Here is a 14,890-nt window from a genome sequence, read left to right as displayed (position 1 = left end):
TTGGGGGGTGTTGAGTTTGGTAAGTTCTTTATAGATCTTGGATACTAGCCCTTTATCTGACATGTCATTTGCAAGTATCTTCTACCATTCCATAGATTGCCTTTCAGTTTTGTTGACTCTTTCCTTTGCTGTGCAGAAGCTTTTTATCTGGATGAAGTCCCAATAGTGAATCTTTGCTTTGTTTCCCTTACCTTTGGAGATGTGTCTAGCAAGAAGCTGCCGAGGCTGAGGTCGAAGAGGACCTCTCCTCTAGGATTTTGATGGATTCCTGTCTATTTAGGTCTTTCAACCAGTTTATTTTTGTGTGTGGTTTAAGAAAATGGTCCAGTTTTCCCAGCATCATTTATTGAAATACTATCCTTTATCCATTGAGTATTTTTTCCTGCTTTGTCAAAGATAAGTTGACCATAGAGTTGAGGGTCCATTTCTGGGTTCTTTATTGTTTCCTTAATCTATGTGTCTGCTTTTAAGCCAGTACCATACCGTCTTGATTATCACAGCTTTTTAATAGAGCTTGAAGTCTGGCATTATGATGCCCCCAGCTTTGGTTTTCTTTTTCAATATTCCTCTGGCTCTTCAAGGTCTTTTCTAGTTCTATACAAACTTTAGGATTATTTGTTCCAGCTGTCAAAAATGTTGATGGTATTTTGATGGGGACTGCATTCAATGTGTAGATTGCTCTGGGTAGCAAGACATTTTAACAATATTTGTTCTTCCAATCCATGAAGGTGGAGGTTCTTCCATTTCTATGTGTCCTCTTCAATTTCTTTCTTAAGTATTCTGTAGATTTTAGAGTACAGATCCTTTACCTCTTTGGTTTATTCCTAGATATCTTATGGATTTGGGTGCAATTATAAATGGGATCGAGTCCTTAATTTCTTTCTTCTGTCTTCCTGTAAATGTATAGAAATGCAACTGATTTCTGTGCATTGATTTTATATCCTGCCATATTGCTGAATTCCTGTATGAATTCTAGCAATTTTGGGGAAGTCTTTCAGTTTTTCTATAGAAAGTATCATGTCATGTGTGAAGAGTGAGGGTTTGACTTCATCTTTGCCAATTTGAATGCCTTTTATTTCTTTTTGTTGTTTGATTGCTGAGGCTAGGAATTCTAGTACTATGTGGAACAACAGTAGTGAGAGTGGGCATCGCTGTTGTGTTCCTGACCTTGGGAAAAAGCTCTCAGGTTTTCCCCACTAAGAATGATATTAGCTATGGGATTTTCATATATGGCTTTTATGATATTGAGGTATGGTCTCTCTATCCCTACACTGTGGAGAGTTTTAATCAAGAAAGAATGCTATATTTTGTCAAATGCTTCTTCTGCATCACTTGAGAGATTCATATGGTTCTTGTCCTTTCTTTTATTAATGAAATGTATCACATTGATTGATTTGTGAATGTTGAACCACCCTTGCAGCCCAGGAATAAATCCCACTTGGTTGTGGTGAATAAGCCTTTTAATATACTGTTGGATCCTAATGTCTAGTATCTCAGTGAAAATTTTGGCATCCATGTTCATCAGAGATACTGCTCTTTAATTCTCCTTTCTGACAGGGTCTTTGTCTAGTTTTGGGATCAAGGTAACGCTGGCTTCATAGGATGAGTTTGGAAGTTTTGCTTCCATTTCTATTTTTTGAAACAGCTTCAGAGGAATAGGTATTAGTTCTTTAAATGTTTGGTACAATTCCCCTAGGAAGCTGTCTGGCCCTGGACTCTTGTTTGTTTTGAGTTTTTTTGTTTGTTTGTTTGTTTTGATTTCTTTGCTGGTTATGGGTCTGTTCAGGTTTTCTATTCCTCCCTGTTTCAGTTTTGGTAGTTTATAGGTTTCCAGATTTTCATTTCTTCCAGATTGCCTATTTTGTTGGCATATATTTGCTCATAGTATGTTCTTAAAATTTTATTTCCTTGGTGTTGGTTGTGATCTCTCCTCTTTCACTTATGATTTTATTAATTTGGGTCCTTTCTCTTTTCTTTTTGATAAGGATAGCTAGGGGTTTATTGATCTTATTAATCTTACAAAGGACCAGCTTCTACTTTCATTGATCTGTTCTACTGTTCTTTGGTTTCTAGTTCATTGATTTCTCTCTAATCTTTCTTATTTCTCTTTTCCTGCTTGGTTTAGGCTTTATTTACTGTTCTTTCAGCTCCTTTAGGTATAAGGTTAGCTTGTGTGTTTGAGACTTTTCTAATTTTTTGAGAAAGGCTTGTATTGCTATGTGCTTTCCTCTTAGGACCACCTTTGCTGTATCCCAAAGATTTTGAACACTTGTGTTTCAATTGTCACGAATTTTTTAAATTCTTCTTTAATTTCCTGGTTGACCCATTCATTTTTTAGTAGAATGCTCTTTAGCCTACAAGTGTTTTGAGTTCCTTGCAAATTTCCTCTTGTGATTGAGTTTCAAGTTTCAAAGCATTGTGGTCTGAGAATATGCAGGGAATAATCCCAATTTTTTGATACCAATCGAGACCTGATCTGTGACACAGTATGTGATCTATTCTGGAGAATGTTCTATGTGCACTCAAGAAGAATGTGTATTCTGTTGATTTAGGATGGAATGCTCTGTATTTAATCTGTGAAGTGCACCTGGTCCAGTGCTCATTCAAAGCCCTTGTTTCTTTGTAGATCTTCTGCTTAGATCTGTCCATTGCTGTGAGTGGGGTGTCAAAGTCCCCTATTATTATTATATTATCAATCTATTTCTTTAATTTTGTTATTAATTGGTTTGCATAATTGGCTGCTCCCAAGTTAGGAACCTTAATATTTATAATTGTTAGATCTTGCTGGCTAGACCCTTGAAGTACAATATACTGTCCCTCTTCATTCCTTTCTATAGTCTTTGGTTTAAAATCTAATTTGTCTGATATCAGGATTGCTACCTCGGATTGATTTTGATGTCCATTAGCATGATAAGTTGTTCTCCACACCCTCACTTTCAATTTGGACGTGTCTTTAAGTCTAAAATGAATCTCTTGGGTGCCCGGGTAGCTCAGTGGGTTAAAGCCTCTGCCTTTGGCTCGGGTCATGATCCCAGGGTCCTGGGATCGAGCCTTGCATCGGGCTCTCTGCTCAGCAGGGAGCCTGCTTCCTCCTCTCTCTCTCTGCCTGTCTCTCTACTTGTGATCTCTGTCAAAGAAATAAATAAAATCTTTAAAATAAAATAAAATAAAATGAATCTCTGGTAGTAGACAGCATATGGATGGGTCTTGCTTTTTTTTTTAATCAAAAAGATACCCTGTATCTTTCGATAGGCACATTTAGCCCATTTACATTCACAGTAACTACTGAAAGATATGATTTTAGTACCATTGTATTACCTGTAAAGTCCTCATTTCTGTAGATTGTTTCTTTCTGGTCTATATTACTTTTGGGCTCTCTCTTTGCTTACAAAGCTCTCTCTTTGCTTGCAGGGCTGGTTTAGTGATCACAAATTCTCTTAGTTTCTGTTTGTTCTGGGAGCTCTTTATCTCTCTTTCCATTCTGAAAAACACCCTTGCTGGATGAAGTATTCTTGGCTGCATGTTTTTCTCATTTAGTACCCTGAATATATCATCCCAGCCCTTTTTGTCCTACCAGGTCTCTGTGGATAGGTCTTCTGCCAGTCTAATGTTTTTACCATTGCAAGTTAAGGACCTCTTATCTTGAGCTGCTTTCAGAATTTTCTCTTTTATCTCTGAAATTTGGAAGCTTCACTATTATGTCAGGGTGTTGATTTATTTTTATTGATTTGTGGGGGGTTCTACCTGTTGGACTTGAATGCCCATTTCCTTTCTCAAACTAGGGAAATTCTCAGCTACGATTTGCTCAAATATACCTTCTGCCCCTCTCTCTCTTCTTCCTCTGGGACCCCAATAATTCTAATATTGTTTCACTTTATGGTATTGTTGATTTCTTTATTCCTCCCCTCATGGTCCATTAGTTGCTTTGCCCTCTTTTCCTCAGCTTCCTTCCTTTCTGTCATCTTCACTTCTATGTCACTGACTCTCCTTTCTGCCTTATTTATTCTAGCCGTTAGAACATCCATTTAAGACTGCATCTCAGTTAAAGCATTTTTAATTTTAGCCTAATTAGATTTTTTTCTGCACTAAGAGATTTTCTAATGTCTGTTATGCTTTTTTCAGGTCCAGCTAATAACTTTATAATCATTATCCTGAATTCCAGCTCTGACATTTTACTTATATCCATATTGATTATATCTGTGGTGGAGTGTATTACCTCTGGTTCTTTTGTTATGAATTCCTCCTTCTGGTCATTTTGCTCAGAGAAGAATGGATGAATGAAAGAACAATAAAAAATATCAACCATGACCCAAACAAAATACCCACTAGATAAATCTGAAGAGGTCAGAAACAAAAAAACAAAAGCAAATAAATGGCGGCGGGGGGGGGGGGGGGGGGGGGGGGGGGCGGATAATCTCCCAGGTGGACAAAATAGGGTGATCCACTTGGTCCTGGCTGTATTTTGGTCTTTTAAAAGACACAACTCCCCAATTTTAAAGAAAGCAATATGTATGAGTGTGTGTGTGTGTGTGTGTGTGTGTACACACACACTGAATACAGTGAAAGGAAGCCAAAAATTGAATATATCTATAAAATGTAAATGTAACAATAAAAGTTAATAAAGGACTTAAGAACAAAGAGTTGATGAAATAAGAAACAGGTTGAAAAGAACAAAAAGGAAAAAGAAAAGGAAAAATTTAAACTGAAAAATAAAAGAATTGTGCGGAAAAAAAATCTTTGAATTTGATATATTATATACCCCTGGTGCTGGAGTTTTGCAATTCTGTGTGTTCTATAAACTTGGTATTTGCCTGATGTTCTGGCTAGTCTTCAGGGGGAGGTGCTGCTGTGCTGATTCTCGGGTATCTTCACCTGGGTGGAGCTGCAATGCCCCTTGCCAGGGGGCCAGGCTCTGTGTAGGCTGTTTGGGGTTGCTCTATGTGGCTTTTGTTCCCTAAAGGCTTTCAGGCCTTTAGAGGATGAAAATAAAAATGGCAACGCCCTACTCTCCAGCCCTGAAGGTGAAAGATCATGGCCCCTTCTCTTCAGTAAACCTTCAGTAAACACTTTTGTGTGCACCAAACTCTGCAGGCTACTGCAGTTCACACTCATGCCAATCCTCCTGGGGGAAGGAGGAGGGTTGCCATGGTTCTGACCTTTGCAGGGCCCCCACAGGGAGAGTGGCTGCCCCATCAGGCCATGGTTCTGGGTTTACAGCAAACTGAGTGAGAGCCCCCTCCTGGGCTCATTGACCATAGCTGGTTTCCCCTCTCTCAGTGCTTGGGAACTCTGCTGGCTCGGGCACCCTCATTCTCTCTGTGACCCCGGGGATCCTGAGATCACACTCTCTTACCTAGCATTCTGCCCGTTTCACCACCTGAGCACCTTTCAGGCAGGGACATCTTTCACTGGAGCAGACTTCTAAAGATTCGGGTTTAGGACCCTGGGGCTCTATCACTTTCCGGTAGCTGGCTTAGAGAGACTCCCCCCACCCACCACCATTTATCTTCCAATATATCCTCTCAGATTCACTTCTTTGCACCTCCTACCTTGCAAAAGTGGTCACTTCTCTATTTGTAGAATTCCAGCAGTTCTTTTTCTTACATCTCAGGTTGAATTCATAGGTGTTCAGAATGATTTGATAGATATGTAGCTAAAATTTCAGGGACTGGATGAAATGAGCCCCCTACTCTTCTGCCATCTTGTCTCTCCTCCACAGGTAAGCCTTGATCCTCCCGTCTCTCATGTCTCTCACCTGTAAAATTAAGACATCTTTGGATAGCTCTCCCTTTTTTTTTTTTTTTTTTGCCAACTAAAGATTAAAGATCAAGTCAAATGTCAAACTTGCTTCAAAACTTACTGTGGACATAGCAGGAGTGGCTGGAGGCTGGATGAACTGCAGGAAGCATGCTCCTCAGATGCATGTAGACACACCCCCCAGAATTGCTCCTCTGAGCTGGGGGAGCACACCGAGAGTAAAGGACACTGTCTGCAGGCGCTTGGCCTTGAACTGTTTTGGAATTTTCAATAGCAGAGTAAATTATTTTCTCACTGATCATTTGATTAGCTGTTGCTCACAATGACTTATACCAAGAACAAGAGACTTCCCCCCATCTGTAAGTGGGTTATATAAGAGTTAGAGGGAACAGACTTCTCAAGGGCCCATTAAGTTCGAGCTGCAAATGTAGGCTTAAGTAATGCAAGATGGAGATGAGACGCAGAAATCACAGAAACAAATATATGGCATACACAGACAACCAAGCCCTGCTACGGAAAGCTTTAATCACCACATGTAAAAACAATATATTCACATATCAAAAATGGCTCCAAATGCTTTAGCATCACCATAACAGTCTAGAAATGAAAGTTGCACTAATATAAAAACCTTCCTGTTCATCACCACAAGATTTATGAAACTGTTTCTTATAAACACATTTTTTTTTTACCCTGAGGCTGACATCAAAGTGTAAAAGAAAAATCACTATCAGCTGGAATTTGTTCAATGTATAATTTTAAAAATCATTTATTCATTAGCCTGGAGTAGGTTCTCTTTACTCTCGCCACGCATACTATATGAGGACAAGAGGAAAAGGGGACAGATGGTTGTGTCCAGTCTATTATATACTAATTAGGAGTTCTCAACTCAATCTATTGATCAAAATGAACAGAATTTTAATATCAATTAATGCCATACTATCACACTGAAAAGTTTATCAAAATTAGTTCTTCATTATAAAAGAATTGGCAGTACATTGTCAGACAAGAAAAACAGAAAAACAGAATTCTTTCTTACAATGTCTATTGCAATCCATTCTATTTACTACATCTGAGCCAACTAGTTAAGTTCAGAGTTCATACAGACTGCCTTGCAAACCTCAACTCTGGGCTTTTAGTCACACCTTGAGATAAGATCTGCACATCTACAAAAATAACTCCCAAATGCTACAACAGTTACTCTGTTCCAGTGACGGGAAGTGAAATGGTGTTAAATTGAAAAAAAGGACAGCCATATTGAAGGGATTACTGTAACCTTTTTTTTTTTTTTTTTTTTGGTGTGTAAGTAACAAATCAAATAAAAAGATTTTCAAAATCTGAATTCCTAATGTCTCTAACATTGTTCTTTTGTGAATGAATCTAGAGCAATAGTTTGCTATCTCTCACAAGGTAGTCTGGTGACTTTTATTCCAATTATTTCCATGATCATCTCTGCATGTTTCTAAAATGGGCTCCTCATAAATATTCACAGCCTTTCATGTAAAGTGGCTCTTAATGTGCACATTTAAGTCAGGAAATCTTTGTTGCTGCTTGGTTTCAAAGTATTGTACATAACAGTTTCCTGTGTACTACTTACTTTAAACTGTACAGTTTCGTGTATTCTGAGCTACAACAAAAATATGGGGATATATGGCAGTTGAAGAATTACCATGCCTAATATTGGTCTATATGCTTCCTTTTTATGATTTCTAGATGTTCTCCCAATGCAAATGACTAAAACGAACAACATAGGCATGGAACATTGACTGGCTTTTCCCTGAAAAGTTAACCTGTGTTCACAATTTCTCACTCAAAACTGAATGAGGATAATGGAGAGAGAATTCAGTATTAGACTGAGTTAGGAAAAGGTTTTCTGGCAAGGCTTGATACAGGTGTCTTTTTCTTTTTCTTTTTCTTTTTTTTTCAGGTAGAATCATGGAAAATCAAGGTGGGGAAACACTCAACCATCATATGGCCAATTCTTCCAACTGACATCTGAACTCTTGTATGACATTTCTGCCAAGTCATTGTCTAGCCTCTGCCAGAACACCTCTAGGGGCAGGAAGCTGTTCCAACATTACTTATTCTTCTTTAGAACAGAATAATAGCAAAACAGATGGAACAGGTAAACAAACTTCCATTACACATGATTATGAACTGGATCTAACTTTTTAAGTGTTAGCAGATTGTCAATTTACTACTCAAAAGGCTAAACCAGATTTGTTCCAGAACCCCCTGCCTTCTGCAATGATTCAAAATGGGGAGATCCAACTTAAAAATGTGAGTATTAGGAATCGCTGTTGAATAGCTGTGTGTGGTAGGCGGCAGATAAGAAATCTTACAAGTAATTATTGTAGGGACCCCAAAGCAAAGGGAAAAATACATGTTTTGGCAAAGCAATAAGTGTTTCATGTTGAAGAGGCAGTAAACACTGTGTGGAGCAAGTCATGGTATGAGAATTCAAGAGCCCTGGTGGGTGAACTGTGGACTAATTACAGTCTGCAGCACTTGTCAGTTCTGACGTAGGAGATAAGAGAATGACATGAGCAGTCTCAGACTGCACTCTGCTCCCCTGGGCAATCAGAAGCTGGACATTCCACCTTGACTTTCTCCTTTTGGTTGGTCCGGCAGCTTGGAAATAACATTTTTATTTCTGATTTTTCCCAGGGTACTCAGCCTGCTTTGAGATTTTAAATCCCCGCTTTGGAAGACCAACAAGGCAATGTATTGATTGGTGGATAATAATGTCAGGATTCAATTTACAAAGGATCAATTCCTCTGAAGGGACGACACAGTTATGTCTGTTTTTTTTTTTTATTTTTTGGACATATATATGAATAAATATAACACACACGTAAACTTTACAGACTCTGAATGATCACGGTAATTGAGACTCAGCTGATTCACTTTTGAGTGCTACCTTTCGCCTGTGTTCAAATGGCAACGGTATCGTATCAATCTTTTACAAACAAGACTACGAGCAACGGACAAAAACAAAACAACAAAAAACCAACCTTAAAGTCAGTATGTCTTTTTATATGGAGGCCACTTTTTTTTTCATATCTGTTTCAAAAGTATCAGATAGTGAACATTTAGTGGCTAGATGACAGGAGAGCAAATCTTCCTGCAAAAAAAGCACAGAACTTCCTTGACCACTGAGATTTGGAAGTGAAATCAGTAAAAGTCTATTAAGTACTCAGGATAGATCTGGTTGGCATCAAACACCACAAAGATCTTTGGGTCCCAGGTATCATCCACACAGCTGTCATATAAATTCACATAGCTCCCGTCTTTGGAAGGAGGTCGCATGTATTTGGAGTCTCCGTTTATGTAATCTCCAATTAGCACTCGAGCGAGAAACATAGATTTATACGTTCTAAACAGATGCCGCTGTTGCAAGCTTACGCCATGAATTTGGAATGTGTTTCCATGTTTTATGTCGTCTTTGCAGAAGCGACTGGAGTAAATAGCATCTCTAGCAAAATAGGTTCCTTAAACAAAAAGGACCAAGAAAAAAAAAAAGCCAGGATTACTCTGAAGAATGTATGAAACACAATCAAAAACACTCTAATTGTTAGGGGAATAGACACATGGAATCATCGAAGGAAAACAGATGTGGAATTTCCTTGTCCATAGATCTCTGAGAGAGAACAGAAATCCATGGATAAATTTTTTATAAATTTTTATACCATTCCATGCCATCAACACCCTCCCCTACTCCCACCAAAATGAAGTGACCAGACTTCTGTTTTGGAAAGAAAGCTTACAAAGAAATCCAGTATGTAAGACACAGACAAACTGTTCCTGTGAGTAAGCGTGTGGTGAGACCTGAGTTTGAGCTGCTTGGGTCTCCCATTCATTTCTATTTGCCTCCACTGCCTTCCTCAGCCCACGGCCCTGGTCCAGCATCCACCGGCACTCTGCTGAGCACAGTAAGAGTGACTGGTCTGCAGAGATTACTTCAAAACCCAAGAAACCACATTATGTTACAGGGTGACAAGTCAAGAATATTTCTGGAGATAATAGAACCCAATAACCACGAAAAGGGCTTCTGAAAAGTGTAGTACTGTTCCTATCTGAGCACTTCAGAAGAACAACTTCACACAGGTTTGTCACCGAAATCTGAAAACTCAATAAAGCATCAACTCTTCCAAAAGGGGAGGCGTAGGAGACTGACATCATGAAGGCAATATTTACTCTAAAAAATTTGGGAAATGAATCGCCAAGTCTCAGATTATGCCGTACTGACAGGATTAACAGCAACACTTTCCCCATCCCTGTACAGTTAAATCAATAGAATGGCCTTTTTGGTAATTATTTTTAAAAACTAATCTACTTTAGGAAAATGTAGCATGTCTCCATCCTAAGTAGTAGCCAGCTCTCTTGCGGGACATAAGGTACAAAGCAAGGACCAAAAAAATAAATGCCCATCCCTATCTTTTCTCCTCATCTCTCCCCATAATTTCCTTGAGTCATGGGCATAAAATGGAGAGCTTGGACTTTCACAACATTAGAGAAAGGTGATGAATTCCCCATTATTCCTCATTGCTCGTTAATATGGCTACTTACCATTTTTGAAAAATCAAAACAAAAAGTACTAGTACCTAGACCTGTCCACATACAATGAATGCATTTTATAGTTCTCTGTATATTTGATATAAAACAGTTTATTACAGAGACTTACCCATGGAAAGGATTTATACATGGAAATTAAATTTAATGCAAAAACCAGCTAATTCGGACATGATTGTCCCACCCGAATGACTGGGACTGGGGGAGTATTTAATCTGAAAGAGGTGTCAAAGTCTTACTTCTACCCTGTACATGGAGGAAGTGGCTTTTCTGTGGCTCAGAAATTCTGAGGGTGTGCGAGGAACCTAATAGAATAACTTTTAACTTAATGACTATCAAACTCCTGACTTACAAAACAATCTCTAAAGAGAGAGGAATCTCTCAGAGGACTCCAATGAGACCTGGAATTCTGATAATTACCTTTCCCAAAGAGAGCACCATGGATACCATTTATTCTCCAATCGAAGTTATGAATGCAAATTGCTTCCACAAATTCGCTGCTGGTACCATGAAAGAGCATTTGTTCATTAATCTGAGGCACACCTCTTTTTTTCTTGAGCTGAGCCTTTTTCCTAAAAACACAATACACACAGGCACAAATCACACAGAGAAACAGGCCATAAGTGACAATTACAAGTTTTCAGAAGAGCCAAGTTCAACACAAAGGGTGAAACAGAAAATACTTCCTTAATGTAAACCATAAGTGGACAAAGCAGCTCTGGAAGAGAAATAATCTCGAATGTTTTTGAATACATTATCATCTTACCAAAAATTATTTGTTAAAACTGATACCTAAGACTGAAAATTATACTAAAAACTATAGATATCCCAGATGATGCCCCATCATCGTGAAGATTTAACTGATTGCCTAAACCAGCCAAGCTTTACAGATGCCTAAAAATGACACTACAAACAATTAAATAATATAAAGTTCACAGTCTTTATTTATTCTTTTCTTTTTTTAAATTCAATTAGCCAAAGTACAGTGCATCATTAGTTTTTGATATAATGTTCAATGATTCCTTAGCTGAGTGTAACACCCAGTGCTCACCATATCATGCACCCTCTTCAATACCCATTACCCAGTTAACCCATACCCCCACCTACCTCCCTTTCTGCAACCCTCAGTTTGTTTCCTGGAGTCAAGAGTCTCGTGATTTATCTCCTTTCTGATTTCTCCCCATTCCATTTTAAATACTGAACTCCTTCAGCAGGGACCATGCCCTAATCTTTTTATCTCCAGAGACTAGAAAACATTGGTTAGGTTAAAGTGAATTTTGTATCTTAGAGCTGGGAGGAACATGAAGCCATCCATTTCAAACCACTTCCCAATGGACAAACCTCTTCTTACACATAAAAATATATTCAATGCAGGATTGACTGTAACAGTAAAAAACGAACAAACTGAAAACAGCCTCATATAGCATAGCTTCCAGGCCCTTTTCTTTCCTGGACAGCATTTAGTTGACAAGAATCTGCTGGATATCTTCTAATTTACAAATGTCAGTAAGAAATAGAAGCAGAGTCCAGATATCATCAGCCAGCACCAGCTCTCCTGGCTTACCAGTGGCATCACTTTGTAGTTACTCCAAACCTCCAATTATCAAACCAGACCTCTTTTTGGCTGGCTGTATTTGTAAAGCAGACTTATAGACCTAATGTAGTAGATTGATTTCAATTAAACTTTATCTTGAAAGGCAATTTTTTTAAAGATGCGTAATTCATAAACAACATGCAACTTAGTGACTTTGTGGGGGAATGACAGTTGCATTTAAATGAGAGAAGTGGAAATTGTTTTTCTCAAGGGTCATTTGGCAACATGTATCAAAACTTAAATGTATGTGGTTTGGTCTACTGGTGACAGTCTTTCAGACCATTAAGCATGAAGTTACAAGAGTGTGCAGTAAACAAATATGTCCTTCAGAAAAACCCAGCATGTTTTCACTGAGATCAAATTTGCTGACTTTCTTTTTCAGACCTGTAGGTACCACATTTTTTTTTAATGATACACACAGGTTGCTGTTCCAAGCAAGGAAAATATAAGAAAAAAAAAAGATAATCAAATCTTTTTGACTGTTTCAATCTTCCAAGGTCTTTCTGACTCGTGACTCATTCACACAACAAATAGGCTACCCTGTCTCATGTTAAATCTTTCACAAGTGTGATAAGCAAGCCCTCTACATTTTCATCCAAATTACTGATAAAACTATTGAAGGGCTCAAGAAGAAAGCAAGCATGCCACTCAAGTTACTCTCAGCCCAAGACTTTTAACTGGGTATTAATTTTTCCCTTTGAACTATCACCCAGCATACATTTCTCTATCTTGCATCCAGTAAAAGAACGTTTGTCAACCACTTTGTAGAAAAAACCCAGTTATACCGTCTAGGGCCTTGGTCATCTACCACTATGGTAATTCTCTTATTTAGCTGGGCATTTGTGAATCTATACTGTTTTTTTCTAAGTAAATATTTTAGTATACATCTTCCTAAGGTCAAGCTTTACCAACTGTAATGACTAGAAACCACTCTAAAATTAGCATATTCACCATTATACTTCTCAGGCACAGATTAGAATAATTTCTGGTTTGAAAATTCACCCGAATCTCTCATAGTGTGAGCGCTGAAAATCTGCTCAGTCACTGGATTGGACGTGGCATATATCATATCCCTGTAGAAGGCAGAGTGGGCTAGGGTAGGCAAAGCTTTGCATCCCCACAGCATAGTTAATTCTAGTACCAACTACTAAGGCACCTATGAAATGTGGAGATTCGTGACGTACTGTGATCTTGGGGTTCTGGAAAGACTAACTTTGAGCTCCGGGACCTCTTGGGCTGTAGCTAAAACCTTTGAGGAACATCACAGGATTCAAACCACACCAAGTTCTTCATGACCCTTCCCACCTTGGTCCAATGCGACAGCCATTTCTGAACTTCTGGAAAATACGGCAGCACCCACTTCTCAACGATATCTTAAAATTACCCACCCTCTCAGGGACTAGCCAAAAGGACTAAGTTGCCATGTGCACTAAATTGCAACAGGAATAAGTTCGAGCTCCAGACCGAGGTACGTTTGCCTAGGTTTAGACCAGTGTTTCTCCATGCTGGCTGAGCATTTGAATCACTTGCAGAACTTGTTAAAGACACAGGTGTCAGAACACAGAGGTTCTGATTCAGTAGACACAGGATGGGCAACAGACATCACCTTGTGTTAAAGAGCTCTGCAGGTGATTCTGCTAGGTGGCCAGGGCTGAGAACCTCTCATCTGAATCCACACTCTTCATGAGATTGCAGCTTTCACTGCTCTTAATTCCTTGCTGCCTCATCCTTCCCAACCCTGGATCAATCCAACTGCTTTCCCTCTCTGCTCTAAATATGGACTGCTGAAATAAATCATAGAACATACCTAGGTTTCCACTCCAAATCCACATATTCCAACACCAACAAAGCTATCAACACTGATGGAAATCCTATTGTTCCCAGGTTAGTTCTTTCTCCCTCATTTTCCACACTGGCCATTCCAAATCTCTTTCCCCCATCTCTCCCTCTTATCTACACCTCCCTAACCCTTCATTCGCTGTAGGCTACCTCACTTATTTCACCAAAGACAATGAAAGTTTCAAGAAGGAACCCCATAACGTAACCCCCTCCTCATCCCCTACCTCTACTTATCTATAAACATGACTGGGCCACCCTCGTCTAGCTCCTTCTGTATATTCTAGTATATTGTTTGAATTTCACCCTATCATACCTCTTTAGGAGCCTTAATACATCAATTACCTTTCCCTTTCTCTTATCCTTTAAACTCTCCCTCTCTGGGTTTTTTCCTACTGTAATTTGCATGTGTTCAGATCCCTCCCAAATCCACAGTATCCAACTTCTCGCATCCCTCTTCTTTACTGCCAAGCTTCTTGGAAGAGCTGCGTACATTTGTTGAATATTAACATAGCCTCCACCAACATGGCTCTCATCCAGGGTACCAGTGACCATATCGCAAGATCTGAAGGACATATTCAGTATCATCTTACTTGGCATCTCTTTTGTATGTGATCCTGAGGATGACACCTACTTGCTTAAATAACTTTCTTCCTTTGATTTCTAACTCTACCTTCTATTGGTTTTCTTCTGCCTTCTGTGGTTGTTACTTCTCAGTTTCTGCCTTGAGTTTTCCTCTGTCCACCCCCTGGTCCTCTTCTTTTCTTAATCTACATACACTCCCTGGTTATCTTATCAATTCTATGGCTTCTACTACCTCACATTTTCTAATAATTCCAAAACCTTTATTTCTAGTTTACACGACTCTCCTGAGTCATCACACGTATATCAACTACTACTTCTGCCCATTCCTCCCTAAAGACAAAGACCAAAATCTATTCCTGCCCATATTCCTTTAGTCAACCAAAGTGAGTCAGAAACTCTGGAGTTATCTTTTCTGTTTCTTTACTCACACCACTGAACACATTAAATCATCATTCTACATCCTTAGTATCTCAAATCCATCCTCTTCAGTCCAACACAGCAGATGCCACTTTGGTTCAGGCCACACAATGTGTCTTGGTTTAATTACTG

At 38.9% G+C, this 14,890-nt stretch overlaps 1 protein-coding gene across 4 annotated transcripts in view; it reads right to left on the bottom strand.

Moving 5' to 3' along the window:
- Positions 1 to 6,262: 6,262 nt before the first annotated feature.
- The window catches only part of PARP11 (poly(ADP-ribose) polymerase family member 11), a 44,404-nt gene continuing 35,776 nt past the window's right edge, over positions 6,263 to 14,890 (bottom strand). For all 4 annotated transcript variants that reach the window (XM_059403783.1, XM_059403782.1, XM_059403781.1 and 1 more), the window contains 2 exons: positions 10,747 to 10,898; positions 6,263 to 9,245 (listed from right to left, as the gene is read on the bottom strand). In XM_059403783.1, the coding sequence (XP_059259766.1) occupies positions 8,929 to 9,245; positions 10,747 to 10,898 (469 nt within the window). In that variant the 3' untranslated portion in view covers positions 6,263 to 8,928. The remainder of the gene's footprint in view (positions 9,246 to 10,746; positions 10,899 to 14,890) is intronic.

The sequence above is a fragment of the Mustela nigripes genome, chromosome 6 (assembly GCF_022355385.1).
Source record: "Mustela nigripes isolate SB6536 chromosome 6, MUSNIG.SB6536, whole genome shotgun sequence".
In the NCBI taxonomy this organism is placed as follows: domain Eukaryota; kingdom Metazoa; phylum Chordata; class Mammalia; order Carnivora; family Mustelidae; genus Mustela; species Mustela nigripes.
This window is presented reverse-complemented; position numbering and strand designations above follow the sequence as displayed.